This window comes from Solanum dulcamara, chromosome 12 (assembly GCF_947179165.1).
Source record: "Solanum dulcamara chromosome 12, daSolDulc1.2, whole genome shotgun sequence".
Lineage (NCBI taxonomy): Eukaryota > Viridiplantae > Streptophyta > Magnoliopsida > Solanales > Solanaceae > Solanum > Solanum dulcamara.
The window spans coordinates 7,275,697-7,299,919 of record NC_077248.1 but is presented as its reverse complement, the minus strand read 5'-3'; the positions used below and the strand labels follow the sequence as shown (position 1 = coordinate 7,299,919).

General features: G+C 34.0%; 1 protein-coding gene across 1 annotated transcript; it reads right to left on the bottom strand.

The window, feature by feature from the left end:
- Positions 1-194: 194 nt before the first annotated feature.
- Positions 195-10,653, bottom strand: LOC129876254 (acyl-coenzyme A oxidase 4, peroxisomal-like). The gene is made up of 13 exons (XM_055951631.1): positions 10,416-10,653; positions 4,260-4,364; positions 3,759-3,865; positions 3,489-3,566; positions 3,285-3,408; positions 2,947-3,020; positions 2,798-2,857; positions 2,557-2,666; positions 2,045-2,204; positions 1,109-1,185; positions 747-918; positions 565-657; positions 195-493 (listed from the first exon to the last, which is right to left on the bottom strand). Exons 2-13 carry the CDS (start codon positions 4,357-4,359, stop codon positions 362-364), a joined length of 1,287 nt encoding a protein of 428 aa, XP_055807606.1. The 5' UTR covers positions 4,360-4,364; positions 10,416-10,653; the 3' UTR covers positions 195-361.
- Positions 10,654-24,223: the final 13,570 nt, after the last annotated feature.

The following is a 24,223-nucleotide window of genomic DNA, read 5'->3' as shown; positions in this document are numbered from 1 at the left end:
ATTTAGGTGAACAGTGTGTCATATATCCATAAATTTATCATGTATACTAGAAGGATGTCTATCCATGTATAGAACGTTTGGTTAGCGGTTTTTCATGCATGCATCTTCCTTTCCTCAAAAATCTAGGATTGCTGTGTCAAATCTTCAAAATCAAAAATCAAAAATTACTAAATTTGAAATAGCGCGGTCAGAAGTTCAAGACTATTCACCGGCCACCTCCAAGGTGTTATATATTCAAATTTTATTATAAGTTGGTATTATTATTACAATAGGTGGTAAAAGTAGTCTAGAGTTACAATTGCCCAAACAGAATATTATTCAGCAGAATACTTACAAACCTGACAGAAGAAGATGAAATTTATCAGAGACGACTCTTTTGCCTTGATGGTGCAGGCTTGAAACTGGCTAAACCAGTAATTTCTCTACCCGTTACCAACGTGTTGATGTCGTAAGTACCTTCAAATGTATATATGGGCTCCAGATCGCAAAATGCCTACACGATCAAGATATAAAATGAAACCTAAACATGATTTACCTAGTAAAAATTGGATATTGTTAACAAACCTTTGCGACGTGAAAGTCAGCCAAGATTCCGTTGCCACCTAGTAATTCTCGTCCGAGAGCAACGGTCTCTCTTGCCCTCAAGGTAATCCATGACTGAACCCCGCACACAATTTGTTACTGATCAGTCCAAAAAGGGCATGTAATGTAACAACTTTGAAAATCTGAAGTAAAAAAGGACTTACTTTGCCTAAGCTTGCATGACCATGAGTCAGTTTACCACTCTCGTAGAGTTTGCAAAGCCGCCAACCAACAAGAATCATTGCTTGAATGTTGCTCAACATTTGGACTAATTTCTGTTGGTTGATCTGGAAAGCGGCTAATGGTGCTCCAAACTGCTTCCTCTCCTTCAAGTACCTTGGAGTTTCACAGAGAATTTAGCCAACAGAAAAAGGTTGGAAACGGGAACTCAAAAGAGAAGGGATTATAAAATGCTCGTACAAGTTCTTACAATCGGACATAACATAGTCATCTACAGAGTTCATATTATTTATTGTTACCTACCATTGTATAATAAACAAAGACTGATGAGCTTATCTATTGTTACCTGTGACACATATCATAAACACCCATTGTAAGGCCAATAGGCTGCCATGCAACCATAACACGCGATACAGCAAGCACCTGTTCAAGGGAAAAATAAGATAACGAAACAATAATTCTGCTACAACAACAACAACAACAACAAACCCAATATAATCCCATAGTGTGGGGTCTGGGGAGGGTAGAGTGTACGCAGACCTAACCCCCACTTTAAAAGGTAGGGCGGCTGTTTCCGAAAGACCCTCGGCTTTAAGAGAGGACAAGATAAAAGGTCAGATAGGGGCAAACATATAGCAAACAGACGACTTCAAAAGAAACAATTACAGCTGACTGAAATGCATGAAAGCAAAAGTGAAACAAGATGAAAGAAAATTAGTAACAAACTATTCGTGACATGTAAAATGGCCTTTGGCATGAAAAAAAGGGTCTCCGACTGCGAGGATGTCAATTGTGCAATTCACCAATATGAATGAACTAAGCTATTCATATAAAACAAAAATGACAGCTGCAGTAGAAGGAGCTCTGCACTATGCCTATGAAGTTTTCCAATGACGATGGAAAATAACCTATTCAACCGGGAAAGGTAGAAGGAGCATACAATCAATCATCTAACAGTAAGCACAGATATGCATACAAGAATTAACTCAAGAAAGAAAAATATAAGAATTTGAAAGAGGAAACAGATAGACTTTTTCTTTTCCTACTTTTTTTTTATATTTGAAGGGAGGAAATGGTGGAATGTATTGCAATAGAGTGGCCAAGCAAGGAAAACTGAGTAATTATATTTTGTTTTGTTCAAAGGTGTAAACTTTAGTCTGTTGGTCACTTTCTTTCCTCACAGCATGAAAATTGTTTAGCTGAACGTTGATGAATGAACAAACTACACAGATCATGATTGAACACCGATAGCAAATAGAACACCCCATCCATATGGTCATACCTTGTTTGTATCCTGGAACGAATTGACCCCAGGCAGTCTATCCTCATCAGGGACAAAAACATTCTTTAAGAGAATGTCTCCATTTTGAACAATCCGTAGACCAATTTTGTTTTCTATTTTAGTAGCTTGCAATCCTGGAGCATCCTTCTTTACTATGAAACTGAGACAAAGGCAAACACCAATTGTGAGAAATAAACTATGATGGTCAAGAGGTAGGATGGAAGTGAAGGTGCACTTTATTTATATAACTATGACGTAGGGTCATTTTCCTATATCAATAATGGTATCAAGCAAGTTTAAACCAATCACTAGAAGGTATAAAGATGGATACTGAACACATCATTTGTCTAAAACTGATACTGAAAATATCAATCTAGTGAAAGCTGAAGAAATTAGCAGACTTAGAAGATCAACTAAACCTCGAGATATTTTGCATGATCCTAAGTTACCAATGCAACAGGTGAAAGATGGTGCTAAATAGGATCATATAGAAGCAGAATGTTGTAACTTGCCCGTTTATCTGGTTTGTGGATGTATTTCTAGCAAAAATAACCAATATATCGGCAAAAGTGCTGTTTCCTATCCAACGCTTTTGCCCTTCAAGGATCCAACCTCCTTCAACCTATCATTTAGAATCAGGACAATAACAGATTTTGCAGAAGAATATTTGGCAACCTTTTCCCAAATTAAAATGGAAACCAATACGGAATAACATAGAAATCAAAAGTTGAAGTTAAAATGCAGAATCTAGACCTTTCTGGCTGTTGTCTTCAATCCACTTGCATCACTTCCATAGTCAGGCTCAGTTAGACCCTAATTCCAAAGAGGCATCAATTACTAGCTAATATTTGGTAACCACAGATACAAATGCTAAAGAAATGACCAAAACAAAAAATTCTCACCCAACAAGCTATAGTGTCAAGTTCGGCCAATGATGGCAAGTATTTTTCCTTTTGCATTTCAGACCCACATAGCCCTATTCTTGACAGACCAACAAGGTGTAATTAGTTCACTTCATATCGACATAAAATGTATATCTCAGAGAAGCTTATTTCATTGAGTTAGTATTAATCATATGCTTTCATTATCTAAAATAAAGAACATCTCCCATCGAAAGAACAGCCGACGAATACCACTGGTAAATATCACAATACTTCTACCTAAAACAATGTGTCAACCATGCCGGAATTTCAAAGACGCAAAGATACCAGAAGCAATTTCAAACAATAACAAGACTTACCAATAGTTAGCATTGCTAAAGATGAATGCACCAAAATGAATGTAGAGCAGCTTGCATCAACTCTGGCAACTTCTGCTGCAGCAACAGCACTTCCAGTTATTGAGTGACCTGGACAACCATACCCCTGAAGCCAAAAAGTCAGTAGATTCCTCGTAGGACACTATAAGTGATTAGATATAGAAATTTGTCAAGCCCTTAAAACACCTTGATAGTGCCGCCTGCGATGTGCAAAGCACCAATTTTTGGAATGATTTCAAAAGGAAATTCTGCCTTCTCCCAATACTGTTCAAAAACATTAAAAAGGAGTTCACTTTTAAGCGCATCTACAGCAGTAAACATATCCTCAGATGATTTGAGACTTGAAGCATTAAGGATATATCTTTGTTTTCTACTCACAATATTAGCTGCTACTATAATAATGGAATCCAAAAAAATATCAGCACATTCAACAACTACAGAGAGCAAGAGAAATACCTTTGTCATTATAGGAGCAATCTCTTTCTCCATGCATTCCCTCACTTTCATTCTGATGGCTTGCTCCTCAGGAGTCAACAGATCGGCTAACTGATAATAGTCTGAAGCTGTAAAGTTTAAATTACAGTCAGCACAATGACCCGGCGGAATTACGAGCACACAAAAGTAATATTTTCCTATGTTGATCCCAAGTATGTGTTTCTATTCAGCTTAAAGCAGATAGTAGCAAAGGATATCCAGTCAATCAAGGGTAGAAATCAACTAAGTTTTGTCCTCTAAGGTGCAAGGCAACTGTAGCCCTATCACATAATTTTTCTCTAGAAATAGCACGCCCTTAAAATATTAGTAGAAATGCAATCTGGCAAAAATGTTGAATGGCTTCAACATGCAAATAAGCACATCAAGCAATTTAGTGAGTTCTTGAAAAGAGTGAACACTCTGTATATTCGAGTTAATAATAGAATATGTAAAATATAGAATGGAATCAGGTGTCAATCTTACTGCATGAAGGAAAGTTGGACGCTGGAGTTGCTTGTGGAAATGCAACAGAAACATCCAATGCTGGCATATCAAAATAGGAGCTTTTTGCCTCTCTATGCATTTTCGCTGCAGCATGATCAATGTTAGTCCTCATTCAAACAAGTCCAATAGGACTAATCAAGGGTCACAGTGGGACAGAGCTGAGAATACAACAACAACAACAACTACTGTGTTGAAGGACCAGGTTCTGTTAAGAGTTAGTTAGTAAGCAGTTAGCTCATTACACTGTTAGTCAGTTAGAATCAATGCCAGCTGGAGCTGAGCTGTTAGAAGAGTTAGTGAAATATTGAATCACGTGTATTGTATGTAATTGTATAAAAGGGCTAGAGCAGATCAGTTCTGTATAACATTCAATCAATAACAAATTCTCCTCTCTTCTTCTCCTTCTACATTCATGGAGTTCATACTTCATCTCTGATCAATTGTTCTTAACAGAGTCAATTATGCAGCTACTTATGTTGCAATTTATCATGGTATCAGAGCAACGATTACTGAAGTAGATCAATTTCCGCAAAAATTACATCATCTTAGCTGAATCTAGAGTGCAGCCATGGCGGAGCTCACAGTAGCAACACTTCCACACAGTCATCCATTGTTTCTACAACCATCAGATACACCTGGTGTAGCGTTGATCGCAATCAAATTCACAGGGCCAGAGAATTATGGACTCTGGAGTAGATCAATGAGATTAGCGCTGTTAGTAAAGAATAAATTCGGTTTTGTGGATGGAACCTGTGTAAAAAGCTCGTATAAAGATGAATTGGCAGTACAATGGGAAAGATGCAATGCGGTGGTTCTTTCGTGGATAAGTAGCACAGTGGCAACCAATTTGTTGACTACGATTGTGTATGCATCAAATGCCAGACGAGTTTGGGAGGATTTCAAGGAAAGGTTCGACAAATCGAACCTCACAAGAGTATATCAGCTATGGACAGAAGTTGCAAGCCTAAAATAAGGTAATGACTCTGTTACTGATCACTACTCTAAGATGAGAGATCTATGGGATGAATTTGATGTGTTAATATCATCTCCTTCATGTGAGTGTGCTGAAGCTAAACCTCATATAGATCACTTGCACCAGCAAAGACTTTTGATGTTCTTAATGGGATTGAATGAGTCGTTTAGTCATATGCATTGTGATATCCTTTTAAAAACTGAAACACCTAGTGTAAATCAAGCTTATGCTACTGTTGTACAAGAGGAAAGCCAAAGAGTGTTAGGAGTAATTGATTCAAACAAGGATCCACTCAAAATGATGGTAGGAAAGACACAAAGTTTCAGAGAAAAGACACCAGCATTTGGAACAACTTGTGAGGTATGTGGCTATAAAAACCATCAAACAGCAGACTGTTACAGGTTGGTAGGATATCAATCAGACTTCAAAAGCAAAAGGAAGAACATTACAACAGGAAACCAAACTGGATTCTATCAGAATGGAGCAGGCAACTCCAGACAAGGAAGCTACAATAACAATGCCAAAACAGGAAATTTCAGGCCTTATGCTCACAATGCTAATGCTGAAAAGGTGGAAACTAGACAAGGAATGGGACATGCTGAACTGAATGAGGAAGAACTGGACCAAGTAAGGAATTTACTACATAACAAAGGGCGAGATGGGACAAGTGAATGCAAGGCTAATCTGGCAGGTACATTTTCTTTAATGGCTCAACCTTGTGTATATGAATGGATCATTGATTCAGGGGCAACTCACAATATCACTTCCTGTAAAGAATTGTTAAATGACTTCAAACAGTTAGGAGGTCAAGGATCAAATACAGTTCAATTACCAACTGGTAACAAGGCTGAAATAAGCAATACAGGAGAGACTATTATTTTGGGAGATTTGAAAATAAAGAATGTCCTACATGGACCTGATTTCAAGTTCAACCTTCTCTATGTTGCAAGGCTTATTAATCATGCAGTGTTAGTTTCTTTCCTAACTTCTGTGTGTTGCAAGATCTTTACAGTGGCAGGGTGATTGAGATTGGTAGAGAAGACAAAGGTCTATATCTGCTCAAAGATGAAATAAGTGCAGTTGTTGGTGCAGCAATAAAAGACACTAATAATACTGATCTGTGGCACATGAGGCTTGGGCATCCATCCCTCAAGGCAATGGAATACATCTTAGTACTCAAAGGGCATATAAACAATAGTAATCATCATGACAGTCAAACTTGTCCTATAGCTAAGCAAAGTAAAATAGCTTTTCCTGATAGTCATAGCAAATCCACTTGCATTTTTCAGCTTATACATGTTGATGTTTGGGGTCCATATAGGACACCTACTTATGATAAGAAGCAATACTTTGACACAGTGGTTGATGATTTTAGTAGGTTCACCTGGACATGCTTGATTCAATGTAAGAGTGAAGTGCATCTTATTTTTAAAAATTTCTTGACAATGGTTAATACTCAGTTTGGTGTTAAGATTCAAACTCTGAGGTCTGACAATGGTACTGAATTTTTTAACTGAAAATGTTCCAATTTATTTTCTTCCCTTGGTATTGTTCACCAGAGTTCATGTGCCCACACACCCCAGCAAAATGGGGTGGTGGAGAGAAAACATAGGCATATATTAAATACTGCAAGGGCACTAAAGTTCCAAAGAGGAGTCCCAATCAAATTCTGGGGTCATTGTATTAAAACAGCCACCTATCTTATCAATAAAATCCCAAGTGCAGTCTTGTTTGGTAAGTCACCATATGAGTTGTTGTATGGAAAGGAACCAAAGTTAGATCACCTAAGAGTGTTTGGCTGTTTGTGCTTTGCTTCAATAATGCCTAGGCTAGATAAGTTTGGCCCTAAAGATAAGAAAGCTATCTTAATGGGTTATTCAGAAACGCATAAAGGTTATAGACTTTGGATTTGGAAAGCAAGCTTTTCTTTGTCAGCAGAGATGTCACTTTTATGGAACACGTATTTCCTTTCAAGGAACCTGCCATTCCTTTAGACTTACTGCCATCTCCACAAACCACTACTGATTCAGACTGGTTCATATCTGAGCAGCAGCCTCCAAGTACTACTGAACATCAACTATCATCTGAGTTTAGTGATGCTATCAGTCCAGTGCTAGAAGACACTCATGATCATGACTATGTGGACCCTGCTCCAGTTGCCAATAACAACCCTGAAGTCCATGTTCCTGATCTTGTTGATGCCCCAGAAGTTGCAGATGTGGTAGTCTCTCAGCAGGAAAATAGAAGGACTGCCAGGGCCTCTAGGCCACCCTTGTGGCATAAAGACTGTAGTTCAAAAGAAGGGCAATGCAACTTGCTCCTATCCTATTGAGAATTATGTCTCCTGCTCTAACATGAGCACATCTTATTAGTCCTATGTAGCAGCTTTCTCAATTACAACCCTGAAGTCCATGTTCCTGATCTTGTTGATGCCCCAGAAGTTGCAGATGTGGTAGTCTCTCAGCAGGAAAATAGAAGGACTGCCAGGGCCTCTAGGCCACCCTTGTGGCATAAAGACTATGTAGTTCAAAAGAAGGGCAATGCAACTTGCTCCTATCCTATTGAGAACTATGTCTCCTGCTCTAACATGAGCACATCTTATTAGTCCTATGTAGCAGCTTTCTCAATTACTGCAGAACCTTCAAGTTTCAAGGAGGCTTCCAAATATCAAGAATGGATAGATGCTATGCAAGTTGAGGTAAATGCCTTGGAACAAAACAACACCTGGATCATAGTGGATCTTCCTCCTGGTAAATAGGCTATTGGATCTAAATGGGTGTATAAAGTCAAGCATAAAGCAAATGGTGAAGTAGAAAGATACAAGGCACGATTGGTGGCCAAAGGCTACAATCAGCAGGAAGGGCTTGATTACCATGAAACTTTTTCTCCAAAGGCCAAAATGGTCACTATAAGAGTTGTTATCAGCATAGCAGCCTCAAACAACTGGCCATTGTGCCAAATGGATGTTCACAATGCCTTTCTACAAGGTGATTTATCTGAAGAAGTTTACATGGATTTGCCTCAGGGTTTTCAGAGGCAGGGGGAGTACAAGGTGTGTAAACTCCTTAAATCACTATATGGCCTCAAACAAGCCTCTAGACAGTGGAATCTCAAGTTAACTGAAGCTTTAGTTGGAGCAGGTTACATACAGAGTTCATATGATCACTCGTTATTCACAAAGAAGGATGGGAAGGAGATAGCAATGGTCTTAATCTATGTGGATGATTTACTCATCACAGGCAACAACAGCAGGATGATTAAAGAAGTAAAGACTGCTTTGCACAATAATTTCAACATGAAGGATCTTGGTGATCTAAAATACTTTCTTGGTATTGAAGTATTGAGATCCAAGGAAGGAATACTTCTTAACCAGAGGAAATATGCTCTTGAACTCATTTCAGAGTCTGGGTTAAGTGGAGCAAAGCCTGCAGCTACACCTTTAGAGGTAAATGTCAAGTTGACCTCAGTAGACTATGATGAATGTACAGGGAAAATAGATGATCCCTTGTTCAAAGATGTGACCTCATACCAAAGACTCATTGGAAGACTACTATATCTCACAACAACTAGACCTGATATTAGCTTTACAGTTCAAGTGTTGTCACAACTCATGCAACGACCAAAGATCTCACACTGGGAGGCAGCATCGAGACTTGTAAGATATATAAAAGGATGTCCAGGATTGGGAATATTGTTGAGTAGTACTGGAAGCACAACTTTGGAGGCATACTGTGACTCAGATTGGGCATCATGCCCCAATACTAGAAGGTCAGTGACAGGTTATATAGTTAAGTTGGGGGAATCACTAATATCCTGGAAATTCAAGAAACAACAAACAGTGAGTAAAAGCTCAACTGAAGCAGAATATAGAAGTATGGCATCAGCTGTATCAAAAGTTATTTGGCTGGTAGGGGTTTTAAAGGAGCTAAATGTATCAGTTGATATGCCTGTGAAGTTACATTGTGATAGCAAGGCAGCAATTCAGATCAGTGCTAATCCTATCTTTCATGAAAGGACCAAGCACATTGAAATAGATTGTCACTTTATGAGGGAGAAGATCAAGGATGGTTTAGTCCAATGTGAATATATCAACACAAGAGAACAACCAGCAGATTTGCTTACCAAAGGTCTGGGAACCACTCAACATCATCATCTAGTGAACAAGCTAGGAGTTTTTGATGTATACACCAACTCCAGCTTGAGGGGGCGTGTTTTAGGACCAAGTTCTGTTAAGAGTTAGTTAGTAAGCAGTTAGCTCATTACACTTAGTCAGTTAGAATCAATGCCAGCTGGAGCTGAGCTGTTAGAGGAGTTAGTTAGTGAAATATTGAATCACGTGTGTTGTATGTAATAGTATAAAAGGGCTAGAGCACATCAGTTCTGTATAACATTCAATCAATAACAAATTCTCCTCTCTTCTTCTTCTCCTTCTACATTCATGGAGTTCATACTTCATCTCTGATCAATTGTTCTTAACAGAGTCAATTATGCAGCTACTTATGCTGCAATTTATCATACTGCATACCCGGTAAAATCCCACAAGTGAGGTCTGGGAGGTTAAGATGTATGACATTACCTCTAACTTTGTGGGATAGAAAGATTGTTTCTGATATACTCTTGGCTCGGATAAAGTTGAGAATGACGATTAAATTTAACAACTATAATTGAGCAAAATTACCCTAGTAATCTAACTAAAATCAGCCTCAAAGCAAAAGCTTAAAACAAATGAAGTAGAGATCAAACATGTTTAGCCAAATTTCCAGATTCTACAAATATCTTAGTTTTAACCAATCAAACATTACTATTTTTTCCTTTTCTTATTGATTCAATCAAAAAATCAATGTGAATAGCCCGTGATCAGTTTTCAATAGGAAAATAGTAATTTTTTAGTAGTGATATCAAAAGTTCAAATCTTTACACTTTTTCTTATAATATATTCTATTTCCGACCCAAATCATAAATGAAATAAAAAAAAAATATCTCTTCTGTTTATCCGATCCACTTTGAATACACCTCTGAAGCAAACAAACTCAAAAAAAAATAAAAATGCTGTAAGAATATATACACCATCGAGATCATACAAATTATTAATAAATGGTAAGGTAAATTGGCTTACAGAGTAAAAAAAAAATCGTCGAAAATTCAAAAAAAAGAGTACGCACCTGAGTTTTGGAATTTCACGGAGATAAATCAAAGATGAAAATCTAAATCTTGAGTTGAGAAAAGAAGAAGAAGAAGAAGCAGCAGCAGTAAGAGCAAATAAAAGGAAAATAAAATAGTGGACTATACTGGCACGCAATTTTAGGTGGATTTATACAAAATTGGAACAAAGTTCAATGTAATATATGGCGGATAAGATAGACATAATTAAGAAAACAGTAAGATTTGCTGCACTAATGAAGAAAATTAAAGGCAATCAAAAGTCTGTTACAGATGCTAAAAAGGAACCTTAGAATGTGAAGATAATTGTCAATCAAGACTATTCAACGAGTAAGATATAAACTAATTAAATGTAAGATTTTTTCTTATTATTATATGCTTTAATTATCTTATATTAAATATTAGAGAAAATAGTTAAATGACCTTAAGTTAGGATTTTTAACTACACACTTATTTTTCACAAAAATTCTATTATCATCTTTAACTACTTTAAAACGGAATAAATAATAGTTTAAATGTAGACATGGAATAAAAAGTGTATTTTACTCTCTTTGAGAGAATGAGAAGCAAAAAATAAATATATAAAATATTTTTATAATATTTCTATTATAATTAAATAATATCTTTTTATTTTTTTAATTTATTTTTATTAGTAAAATGACCCCTTTTTAATGGAGAGGGAACTTCAGTGGATAAGAAAAATCAGCAATCCCAACAATCCATCTTTGATGGATGATAAATATATATATTTTTGCTAGAGAAATTCATCGAAGCTCGACGATGATGAGGAAGTAAATCATCAGAAAAGATGAATTCACTTGACAAATTCATACTTGAACTTTGAAGCTTTTTAACAATGGCTTTCCATGGATTTGTGTTTTTTACTTCATTCGTCAATTTTTTTTTTAGCTCAAATCAATTAATCTAAGATGTTTTCAAACTTAAGAACTCAACAATGGAATTCCCATAGAGGATTCAATTTAGCCTCTATAAATTAGTAATTTCAAGTAAAAATTTTCATATTTGGATTCAAACCCACATTCTTACATCAATGGAATTTTTTAATTTTTGGCTCAAATCTTCACACACAATTCAAAATCGATTAACAAATAATGCGTAGATTCAACACACCAACCCAATCACATTCAAAAATTTCACAGATTTGCACAAATTCGATGAACAAAATGGAGAACAATAGTTTTTTTTTCTTTGTGAAATTTTCAAAAATTAATAAAGTCAAGAAAGCATTTGAAGGATTTGGGGCAAATATTATAGCAATCTATAAACTGAAGGATAAATTTGTGTATATATATCAATTATAAATTTTAAAAGAAAAAGAAAAGTAGAATAAAGATTAAAGAATGAACTATAAATATAAAAAAAAATTAAATCATTATATATATCCGATAGCTGATAGCGTGTGTCTTTCACAGCATGTTAAGAATGTGGGTGTCTATTTTTGGGTGCTATTTAATCTGTTTTAAAGTAGTTTAAAAGAGTAATAGAAACCCATAAAATATAAGTATGTAGTTGAGAATCCGGTCATAGCTTGAGGGGCATTAGGTTATTGTACATTAGGAGTATTTTTCTTCTTCTTATGGACCAACAAGTACTAATCAAAAATAGACATGTAACTGTTATAAAATAAACTAAACTCAGCAAAATAAGAAGGAGAGAGTGAGATAAAGAGAGAATTGAGAAATATTGCAGTATCTATGTTCTTATTTCAATTGCCAAACTTTGGCAATTTATAGCAAAAATAAGATTAAAATTAGTGGGCAACTTGCCCACTCATGTAAAGAAAAGGGAGCAATAAGTGGACAACCACTTGCTCTTCCTACTTGCTTTCTAACACTCCCCCTTGAATGTCCACGTGTAATGTGCCTCAATAAAAACTTTACAAGAAACAATATACATAATTATTCTGAACATCGATTGATGTTGTGCCTCGTTAAAACCTTACTAGGAAAAATCCAGTGGAAAAAAACCTAGTGAAGAAAAAAGAGTATACACATCCGGTAATACACCCTGAGTGCTGCCTCATTAAAAATCTTACCAGGAAAACTCAGTAGGACAAAACCTTGGTTAAGGGAAAAAGAGTGCAGTGCATATTTTACTTCCTCTGATGAAAACTTCATTTGATATCTCGAAGACGTCGCATTCCAATTTTGTATCTCATTTTCTCAAAGGTTGAAGTCGGCAATGCCTTGGTAAACATATCTGCTAAATTGTCACTTGAACGAACCTGTTGGACATCTATTTCACCCTTCTTTTGAAGATCATGACTAAAAAAGAATTTTGGTGAAATATATTTTGTTCTGTCTCATTTGATGTATCCTCCCTTCAATTGAGCTATACATGCAGCATTGTCTTCATACAATATTGTTGGAACGTTTCTTTTCAAAGAAAGGTCACATATTTCTTGAATGTGTTGAGTTATTGATCTTAACCAAACGTTTTCTCGACTTGCTTCATGGATGACTATTATCTCTGCATGATTTGAGGAAGTAGCAACCATAGTTTGCTTTGTTGAACGCCATGATATAGTTGTACCACCACATGTAAATAAATAGTCTGTCTACGATTGACCTTTATGAGGATCAGACAAATATTCCGCATCTACGTAACCAATCAATTGTGATGTGGATTCATTTGAGTAAGACAATCCCATATCAATGGTCCCTTTGAGGTATCTAAATATATGCTTAATTTCATTCCAGTGTCTTCATGTTAGAGAAAACTAAATCTTGATAACAAGCTTACAGAGAAAGCTATATCTGGTCTAGAATTGTTGGCAAGATACATTAATGCACCAATTGCACTAAGATATGGTATTTCAGCACCAATAAGCTCTTCATCATTTTCATGAGATCGAAACATATCTATATTAATATCAAGAGATTTCACAACCATTAGGGTACTCAATGGATGTGTTTTATCCATATAAAACCTCTTTAAAATATTTTTAGTATATGTTGACTGATGTACAAATATCTCATTTTTAAATTGTTCAATTTGTAGACCAAGATAAAATTTTATCTTTCCGAGGTCTTTCATTACAAAAGTCCTTTTTCAGATATTTTACTGTCTTTGAAAGTTCTTCTGGAGTTTCAATAATATTCAAATCATCAACATATACTGCTATTATGATAAATTCAGATCCAGACCTTTTCATAAAGACACAAGGGCAAATTGAATCATTTTTATATAATTCTTTTAGCAAATATTCGCTAAGACAATTGTACCACATGCACTCTGATTATTTCAACCCATATAAGGATTTCTGAAGTTTTATTGAGCAAGTTTCTCGAGAATCCTTGTATGCTTCAGGCAATTTGAATCCTTCAAAAAAATTCATAAAAATATCGTGGTCCAATGAGCCATATAAATAGATAGTGACCATGTCTATTAGGTGCATTTCAAGCTTTTCATAAACTGTCAAATTCATTAGATACTTGAAGGTAATTGCATCCACCACAGGGGAATATGTTTCCATATCGTCAATGTCAGGCCTTTTGCGAAAAATATTGGGCTACAAGTCGTGCTTTATATCTTACAACTTTACCTTTTTCATTTCGTTTACGCACAAAAACCCATTTGTACCATACTGGCTTGACACCTTCAGGTGTTCAGATTATTGATTCAAAAATTTTACGTTTTTCAAGTGAAGTTAACTCTGCTTGAATTGCATCCTTCCATTTTGGCCAATCATTTCTTTATCTACATTTATCGACAAATTTGGATTCAAGATCCTTATCTTGTTGCATTATTTCAATGACAAAATTATAAGCAAAAATATTATCGACCACAATATCATTTCGGTTTCACCATTTTCCTGTCGAGACATAACTTATTGAGGTTATTCAAATCGTCATCCTTCAAAGCCAGATTTGTTTCAATATTATCATTATGCGAATGTCTTGCCTCAATATTATTTTTAAATGTCAGGTGTGGCTCTATCCAAGCATTAGAAGAAGAGGCACCACCTCTATTTGCGTTTCTTTTGAAGGAATTTTGATAAATCCTTACAAAATGCTCAGGCATTCAACATTCATTTTTCCAATGGTCTTTCATGCCATAACGATGACAGTTACTTCTTGAAGGGCCACTTTGAGAACTCATATTGTTCTCCCTTTTATGTTGACCATCACCACGATGATTATTATATTGTCTTCTACCATTGCTACGTCCACGCACATTATTGTGGCCTTGATTTTTATTTTGTCTTATTTTAAACTGGACATGTGCTTCTACCACACTTTCTTCTGGTAACAGAGCAATTTCAGTGGAACGGAATTCATGATTTTTCATTAAAAGAATATTATGTTGCTCAGCCCCCAGAAGGCATGAGATCAATTTAGAGTATTTTAAAAATAAATCACGGTATTGCTGTTGTAATATCACATTAGAGGAATAGAAAGTAGTTAGTGACTTTTTTAACATGACCTCATCATTTATAGTTTCCCCACATAATTTTAATTGGAAAGTTATTCTAAATACAACAGAATTATACTCAATTACAGTTTTAAAATCTTAAAACTATAAGTGCATCCACTCATAACGAGCCCTTGGCAATGCCGTTGCCCTGTGGTAGTCATACCTCCCTTTTTAAATCTATACACAATTCAAGTGGATCTTTCACTGTCAAGTATTCAACCTTCAGGCTTTGATCTAGATGATGACGAAGGAAAATCATAGCCTTTGCTTTATCCTGACTTGATGGTTTATTTTCTTCGATTATAGCATCACCAAGACCCTTAGCGGTAAGGTGGATTTCAGCATCAAGTATCCATGACAAATAATTTTTGTCAGAAATATCAAGTGCCACAAACTCCAATTTTGATAAGTTTGACATGATGAAAATTAATTTAAAAATAACAAAGACAACTTAAAATTAAATTTTTTAGTAGATATACCTGATATAGAATTTAATTTTCTGGAAAAAAATTAAAATTTCGTGTTGATAACATGTTATGAAATAAACTAAACTCAGCAAAATAAGAAGGAGAGAGTGAGATAAAGAGAAAATTGAGAAATATTACAATATCTATGTTCTTATTTCAATTGCCAAACTTTGACAATTTATAGCCAAAACAAAATTAAAATTAATGAATAATTTACCCACTCATATAAAAAAAAAAAAGCAATAAGTGGACAGTCACTATTCCTGCTTGCTTTCTAACAACAACAGCCCTCTGATGACCATTTTCAATGTCAATTAAGATGCCAACTTTATCCTGTGATCCCACCATATTCTCTAATAAATTTGATTTATCATGATCAGGGGCGAAGCTATAGGGGTGCGAGGGGTGGCAACCGAACCCCCTTCGTTGGAAAATTGCACTATATATATATTGTGAATTTTTTTATTCATGTACAAATAATATTTTTGCATCCCCTTAACAAATGAAGATTGAGGATCAGTGGATAAGGCGCCTGTGATTAAGCCCGCGGTTGCGGGTTCGATTTTCGACAATGACACATTTTTTTTACTTTTTTCATCTAGTCCCTTAAGAAAAACGACGTCACTTTATTTATTATTATTATTATTATTAAAAAAACGTGGGCCATTTGGGATATAGAATCCCTAATTTCAAAAGTGTTAACATTGTTCATTTGTTCTATTGACTACTGCGCCTCCTACTCTGTCATTTCTTCTTGGCCCATGGCTTTCAATTTCAAGGTAATTCTTTTTTTTTTCTTTTTTTTTAACCATACTCAAAATCACAATAAATCCGTTATTGTTTCTTATTAGTTGTTAATCAACCCATTTTGTGAAATGGGTAGCTGACCGCCTGAGCCATTTTGTGAAATGGGTAGCTGACGGCTGGCCCATTTTCCATTCATGAACCCCAAGCCTTGATTGTTTTAATTTTTAAATGTTGTTTGTTTGCAAAATTGGTCTTCTAGGTATTTATTTTTAGCTAATAAAAGAATCAAAGTGTAGATTTTTATTTAGTAATCAATTTCCTTTTTTGTGTGTTGGATTGTGGTTAAGTTGTTTTCTTGCTTATTGAGACATTTGGTAGAGTTTTTGAAATGGGATATGCTTAAGGAGTTAAGGTTACTAATTATTTTTTGCTGTATTGCTATATACAAGATTGAGTTTTTATTCTCACAAGATTGAGTTTTTATTCTCACAGTTAGATGTTCTTAAATAGGCTTTATTTTATTGGCTTTTAAGATTGACATTGTGTCTTTAATTCTAACTAATTTTTTTATTATAATTCAGTCTCAAAAGTCAGTGAAGAATTATTTTACCAAAGTTCCAAAATCAAGTTTGGACTCTCATGATCAACCTAATCTAGAAGAAAATGTCAACCACTCAAAAGTACCATTGCTTTCTTATCAAGAATTTGATTTGAATTCTTTAAAGCATGATCCGGGTGAAAGAACTCAAATCTTGGACTTTCATCCAAATCATCGTGATGTCATTCGAAGAGAATACCTTAGGAGAGGTCCTTGTCAACCTCGGCTTAAAGAGTATCCTAAAACAAAAGTTTCTAGAGACATACGCCATTTTAATCCTCAGTGGTTTAGTGATGAGTATTGTAATTGGTTAGAGTATAGTGAAAGTAAAGATGCAGTCTTTTGTTTGAATTGCTATCTATTTGCAAACGATAATATTCATCAAGGAGGGGGTAATATATTTTCGACCATAGGGTTTAGGAGTTGGCAAAAAAAGAAGAGTCTTAAAAAACATGTTGATGGCGAAAATAACATTTATAATCAGGCAAGAAAAAATTATGAAGATTTAGTGCCGCAAGAACAGTCTATTCAATCTGCACTTATGAGGCAAGATTCTCAATTTAAGCATGAGTATTGGCTCCGCTTAACTGCTTCAGTTGATGTTGTAAGGCTTCTTTTGAATTAAGGATTGGCATTTCGGGGTCATGATGAATCTAAATCATCACTTAACATAGGTAATTTTCTTTAAATTCTTTCATGGTATTCTGAAAGGTGTGATAACATTAAAGATTTTGTATTGAAACATGCTCCACAAAATGATCTGATGACTTCTCCAATGATTCAAAAAGAAATTGTGACTGCATGCAAAATTGAAACAATTAAGGCTATCATAGAAGAATTAAATGGTGATTACTTTGCCTTGTTGGTTGATGAATCTTTTGATGTATCGCGCAAGGAGAAAATGACCGTTGTTTTACGATATGTTGATAGAATGGGATTTGTGATGGAGCGACTTATCGACATTATTCATGTTCAAGATACTTGTGCATCATCTCTAAAAGAAGCAATTGTTAATTTACTTGCTCAACATTCCTTGAGTCTTTGTTATGTACGTGGACAATGTTATGATGAGTCAAGTAATATGCAAGGTAGAATCGATGGCCTTAAAATGTTGATTAAGCAAGAAAGTAGATCGGCTCATTCTGTTCATTGCTTTGCTCATCAACTTCAACTAAGTCTTGTTGCGGTTTCTAAAAAGTGTGTTGAAGTGGGGGAGCTTGTACTATTGGTTTCATGTATTTTGAATATGTTGGGAGCTTCTTTTAAACGCATAGATGAATATTGAGAATCTCAAAAGAAAAGAGTTCTAGAGGCATTAGATATGGGTAAACTTAAAACTGGTAGAGGCCTGCATCAAGAATTTGGTCTTACTAGAGCTTGTGATACTCGTTTTGTCACGACCCAAGCCTAGGGCCTAGACGTGACATGGCGAATGAGAAACCCGAAAGTACCTTAATCAAGCCTCTTAGCATTCTTTTAGCCTTTCATAGGTAATGATGATAAATAAACAAGCGGAAATCATAATAGTAAATCTTCAACTTACATATGTCCAACAATACCTCTAACTATTAGATTTAATGGGGCTAAGACAAGTCCCTAGATCACCCTCAATCATAATAGAAGAAATATCATAGTAAAATATCTTAACATATCATAAACTAGAAAGATAAAGGAGTATTGTTCCCGGAATATGGGAACTCACCAAAAGTAGTCTCCAATGGAATATCAACTAGCCACGTGGAGGAGAACGAAGAGGAGCACCGATCCCTACATGGTGATATCATGTAGGCAAAAGAGTATGCGTTAGTACTTTGAATGTACTAAGTATGTAAGGATGCATGAATATTGAGGAAACATTAAAACATTTATGTAATATGGAACATAATTTAATGTATGCATAATAAATCATATAGATATCCTTTAAAACATTCATTTTGTGGGAAATTAACCATAACCGACATTTAAGACCCTGCGAGCTATTACATGGAATCTAACATAACCCCCTACGTTGGCCGGGGAGACTACTTGCCGGGTAGAACTTCGTCAACTTCATTCATTTCTTTAACTTTAACTTTAACTTTAAGGGCTATTTATGGATCCATTAGCCTAAGCCTACAAGGGCTCCTATGTTGGCACATAGTTAATGAGACAAAGGGTTACTACTAGGATTCCCTTACCGAATCCCACCTCAATGCCTCATTCGGTGCTAAGTCAATCCCACGGAATAGTTTAATACTTCAAAATATTCATAGCATATAACTTGAGAATTCAAACATCATATTCGGTAGAATAGCTCATTAAAACATTTGATAATTCAAATATGCAAGAATTGTCCTTATTGCATAAAGAATCCATCATTCATATCATTTCATCATTCTTTCATTTCATAAGACTCCCTTTTTGATCATAGATATTGCTTTCATAAATATTTATTTGGAGTCAAAGCTTTCAAGTCAAACTTTATTAAAAACATAGTAAAACTAGGTGGGTTCAAATCACTTCAACTTGCAAATATGTATGTAAATAAATATTCATAAATACTTTGAAATCCATTAATTAAAAATCATGCTTTAAACAACCCACCATGAATTTCAAGAGCCTTTAAATATATAAATAGAGGAATTACTTGTAAACCATCAATTCATATATATGAAATTATGTTGCATCAAAATAGAGCAATCATCATTAGTTTAACCATGATTCATACTATTAAGTAAAAATAAGAATTTACCATAAGAAAATATTACTTGAAATCAAGAGACTTACTTGAAAGAGTTTTTGGACTACATGGGTGGAAGAACCCATGGATAAATACACACATAACTTAGAGTAGAGCTTAAAGAAAATAAATATAATTTATCATATAATCAAAATAATTTAGAAATGAGAGTGGAAGGAATACTCTCATTAAAGCCTTACATACCTGGAAACCGAAGCTTTAGTTGGTACCGGAAGACTTAATGAACACTCTTGAGTCCTAACTTCTATCCTTGCCGGAACGTTTTGTGTACTACCCGAAATATATGAATCACCGGAATAGTATTTCTTCACTACTAAGAACTAAAACTATATTTGAGAATGTGTATAGAGAGAAGATTTGCTTGAGAAAGCTTGATGAATAAAATGAGGAAATAAGGTAGGTATTTATAGGTGGGAAAGAGGGACCTAACAATAAATAAAATAATTATAAAAAAAATCTAAAAATTTAGTGGAATATATTGATGTCATGGATGATGTTAAATGGAGGACAATTTATGTCATGAGTGATGTCAAATGTATCTAGATCTTTCTATGGTAGGTGAAATGAGTTATTTTTGACAGAATACTCTTTTTGGGAGCTGCGTTTGAATAAGATAAATTCCTTATTAAGATTTGGTGTCTTCATAAGAATTGTAGATATGGAAGTCTAGTTTCATATCGTTTAAGAATCAACCAATTTGGATAAACCTACAGTGCGATATGATTTTTCTTCTATAAACACTCATTTCCGTCACAGCATCCTACCTTACAAAAATTAATTTATTTGACCTACTTAACCTCCGAATCTTAAAATATGGTCTTCATAAAAGTTGTAGGTAATGATCTTGTGGTTACTCAGAAATTTGAATCACTCAATTTGGATATTCCTATGAAAAGTTATGCCCAAAATATAGAGGATGTATCATGTTTAGGCAAAAATTGAAACATCGTATACAACGTTTTTAGGGGATGTTACACGTTTGGGATCCCACTACAAGTCTTTTAGTAACTTTATTCTTATGTTTGGTTCAATTATTGATGTACTTAATGATATTGTTGTTGATTCACATTGTTCAGATGAAAGTGCCAAGGCAATGGGATTTCTCAGAGCACGTCAAACATTTGATGTTGCATTCATATTGCATTTGATGAGAGATATTTTAGTAATCACAGATGAGCTTAACAAATGCTTATAGAAAAAAGAGTAAGATATTGTAAATGCCATGCTACTTGTTCAAGTAGCAAAGAAAAGGTTGCAAAAGTTAAGAGAGGAAGAATGGAGTTTGCTTATTGATAAAGTATCTAAATTTTGTATCAAGTATCAAATTTTGATACCTAAGTTAGATGAGCCGTACTTTACCTCATTGAGATCACGGCGTAAACTTGCTGGTTGTACTATCTCACACCATTATTACGTTGAAGTGTTTTGCAAAGTTATTAATTGACAAATTCAAGAGCTTTCTTATCGTTTTGATGAAGTAACGACTAATTTGCTTCATGGAATTGCTTGTTTAAATCCAATTGACTCATTTTCTAGTTTTGATCTCAGGAAAATAATGAGAATGGCTGAACATTATCCTGATGACTTTGATGAATTTAGTATGGGGGTTCTTTTGAATCAACTTGCGAGTTACATTATTGATGTTCGTGATCTTGATGAAAGGTTCTCCGATCTAAAAGGACTTTGTGATCTTTCAAAAAGATTAGTTCAGACAAAGAAGCATTCAAACTACCCTCTTGTATTCCTCTTAGTGAAACTTGCCTTGCTCTTGCCAGTTGTCACTGCATCCGTTGAAAGAGATTTTTCGACAATGAAGTTTGTCAAGAATGACTTGCGGAGTCGAATGAATGAGAGTTATTTTAGTGGTTGCTTGGTGCTTTATGTAGAAAAAGATGTGTTTAATAGGATCTCTAATGATGTTATTATAAAAACATTTCAAGGAATGAAACCTCGTCGTGTACAGTTGTAGTAATATACTTGCACTTTCAATAGAGAATTGTGTTTGTTTTGATTTCTTCGCGTGTTTATTTTTTAATTTTCTTGAACCCCTTATCAAATATTCTGGTTCCGCCCCTGATCGATTAATATGATATAAAAGATTTTGTTCCTTAGTAGCACATGATTTTGTTGTGCAAATTACTTTCTAACTCATACGTGAGTAGTTCATTTTTCTTTTTGCATCTACTTGTTGTATTAGAGTTTCAAATTTTTAATCTAGTACATATTTTTTAAAAAATTAACTTACATTTATTATCGTAGTAAAATGAATATTAATCTATTTTTTATATTCATGAATACTGAGTTTTTCTGCAAAAAATCAGGTTGATAAATGTTTTACTTAGTTTTGAGAAAAAAAAACTGAATAACCTATTCAGTGATTTTATTTTTTAAAATGAAAATGAAAGTTTAGAAGACAAACGGCGTAAACTAATATTATTATAAGATAATGGCAAATTCAAACATTATGAGTGGAATCAAAATAGAGTTGAAAAAATCAAAACCAATAACCGGTATTTGAAATATACAATTTTTATTAATCTACGTGTTCTTGTGCAATTTCATTTTTTTTCCACTCGGTGTTCAAAGCTTAAATTGAAATTCCGATTAAATTTGGATCGCATATTTAATAGCTTATTTGGGAGTGACGCTCCCAATAGAATTTTCTACATACCTACGACTCGAACTCGAAACCTATGATTAGAGTGAAATAGTTTCACCACTGCACCACAACCCATGTTAGTTGAGCAATTTCAGTTGCCATATATATCTCCTTTTTAATTACAAAGTCCATTACTTTTATCGGTGTGGAATAGAGAAAAAGTCCCTTAACTATAGGAATATGTCTAAAATGATTCCTTAACTATGCACTTATCGTATTTAATCCTTTAATTATTTAAAAACTTATTAGGTTTGGTCACTTAACTATACATTTATTGATTTTACTCCTTTAACTACTTATTGAATTTACTCCTTTAACTATACACTTACCAATTTTAGTCCTTTAAGTATTCAAAAACTTATCAGGTTTGGTCTTTGTCCATTTTTAATACAAATAACTTAGGTTATATTAACATAACTCATGTATTCGTGAAATTAAATCTTTCACCCATTTTTCAAGTTGTGTCTCTCTCCCCGCTACTTTTTCTTTAAATTACTCTTATGAAAGGAATAATAACCTCAACAATAAGGAAAGAAGAAATAATAACTAATTTTATTCAATGGATGATAAAATGAATCATATTATTGTTCCTGATGACTTGAATATGCTATATTCCCTTCTTTAGTGGTTCATGATTCATAATTATTGTGATTTTTTTAAAATTTTATTTTTCATACAAGAAAAATAAGAGATCTGATCTTATTAATCAAATTTCTCTACGTACAATAAAACAAACAGAATAATAAAATCGATCTATTTCAATTTTTTTAAAAAAAAAAACTAATAAAGAGTTGCAAATCTATCATTTTATAAATTTCAACTTCTGAAAAATTAAACAAATTCCCTTCAATAAAGTCATTGGAGTACAAAATTTGGAATCAAAACTTTAATTTTATTCTCACTACAAAAAAAAAATCGTTTCTATTGAATATAAATAAATCTCTCCCCACACCTAACGTGTAATAATTTTTTTATAATAAATTTAGCATATCAAGTCAATAGTAGCAATAATATGCTTTATTTTATCCTCCATTGAATAAAAATTATTACTTATATTTTCTGTCCTCATGAAATTTATTTTGAATCATTGAGGTTAAAGTTCTTTTTATAAGAGTGATTTTTTTAAAAAAAAATAGCGGGGAAAAAACAACCGAAAATGGATTAAGAATTTAATTTCATTGAGGCATAGATTCCATTAATATAATTAAATCTAAGTTATTTAAATAAAAAATGGACAGAAATCAAATCTGATAAATCTTTAAATAATTAAAGAACTAAAATCGGTAAATGTATAATTAAGAGACTAAAATCGATAAATGTATAGTTAAAAAACCAAACTTAATAATTTTTTAAATAATTAAAAAAATAAATTTAATAAATATATAATTAAAAGATCATTTTAGACCTACTCTCATCAAATGATTATTTATGACATTTTCTTGTGTGGAATACAATGACAACGACCATGTGTTATCTTTATTCGACTTTTGGATAATACCTTGGACGATTTTACGTGTTATAATAGACAACCGGGAATCAAGTTTTTCACGTTGTCTTCTTTTAGTTGTAAATGTAAAATCAATGGATACAGATAGGGGTCAATTGATGATTATTTTATAACATTTATATTATGCTAATTTTTGTAATTATGTTATTTTATATATTAATAAAATATTTGAATTTTTTTATGGCAATTGGTGCTGGTGAGATGGCTAATGATGGTAATTGTGTGTGGCGATTTGAGATGGTGATGATTGTGGTAGTATCTTATGGTATAGTGATTGGAAATAATGATTAACCGTGGTTGTTGATGGCAATTGATAACTAGTAATGGAATGATATTGATAAATAATGCGAAAGTGAATGATAATGGTAATTAACAATATATAATGTTGACTAATTGTGATAATTAATAATTACCAATAGTGATTGGTGGATGTATTAATGATTGGTGTTGATGATTGTAAATGATGGCTAATGGTGATGAGGATTGACTTTTGTGATTAACGGTAGTGGTAGTTGTGGTTGGATTGAGAATGGTAGTTGTGGATGGTAGGTGGTGGTGATTGACAATGGTGATAGTTGTGGTTGAAATGGTGATTATGGATGGTGGGTGAAAGTAGATGGAGTAGCAATGAATTGTCATCTTTGTAGAAATTCTT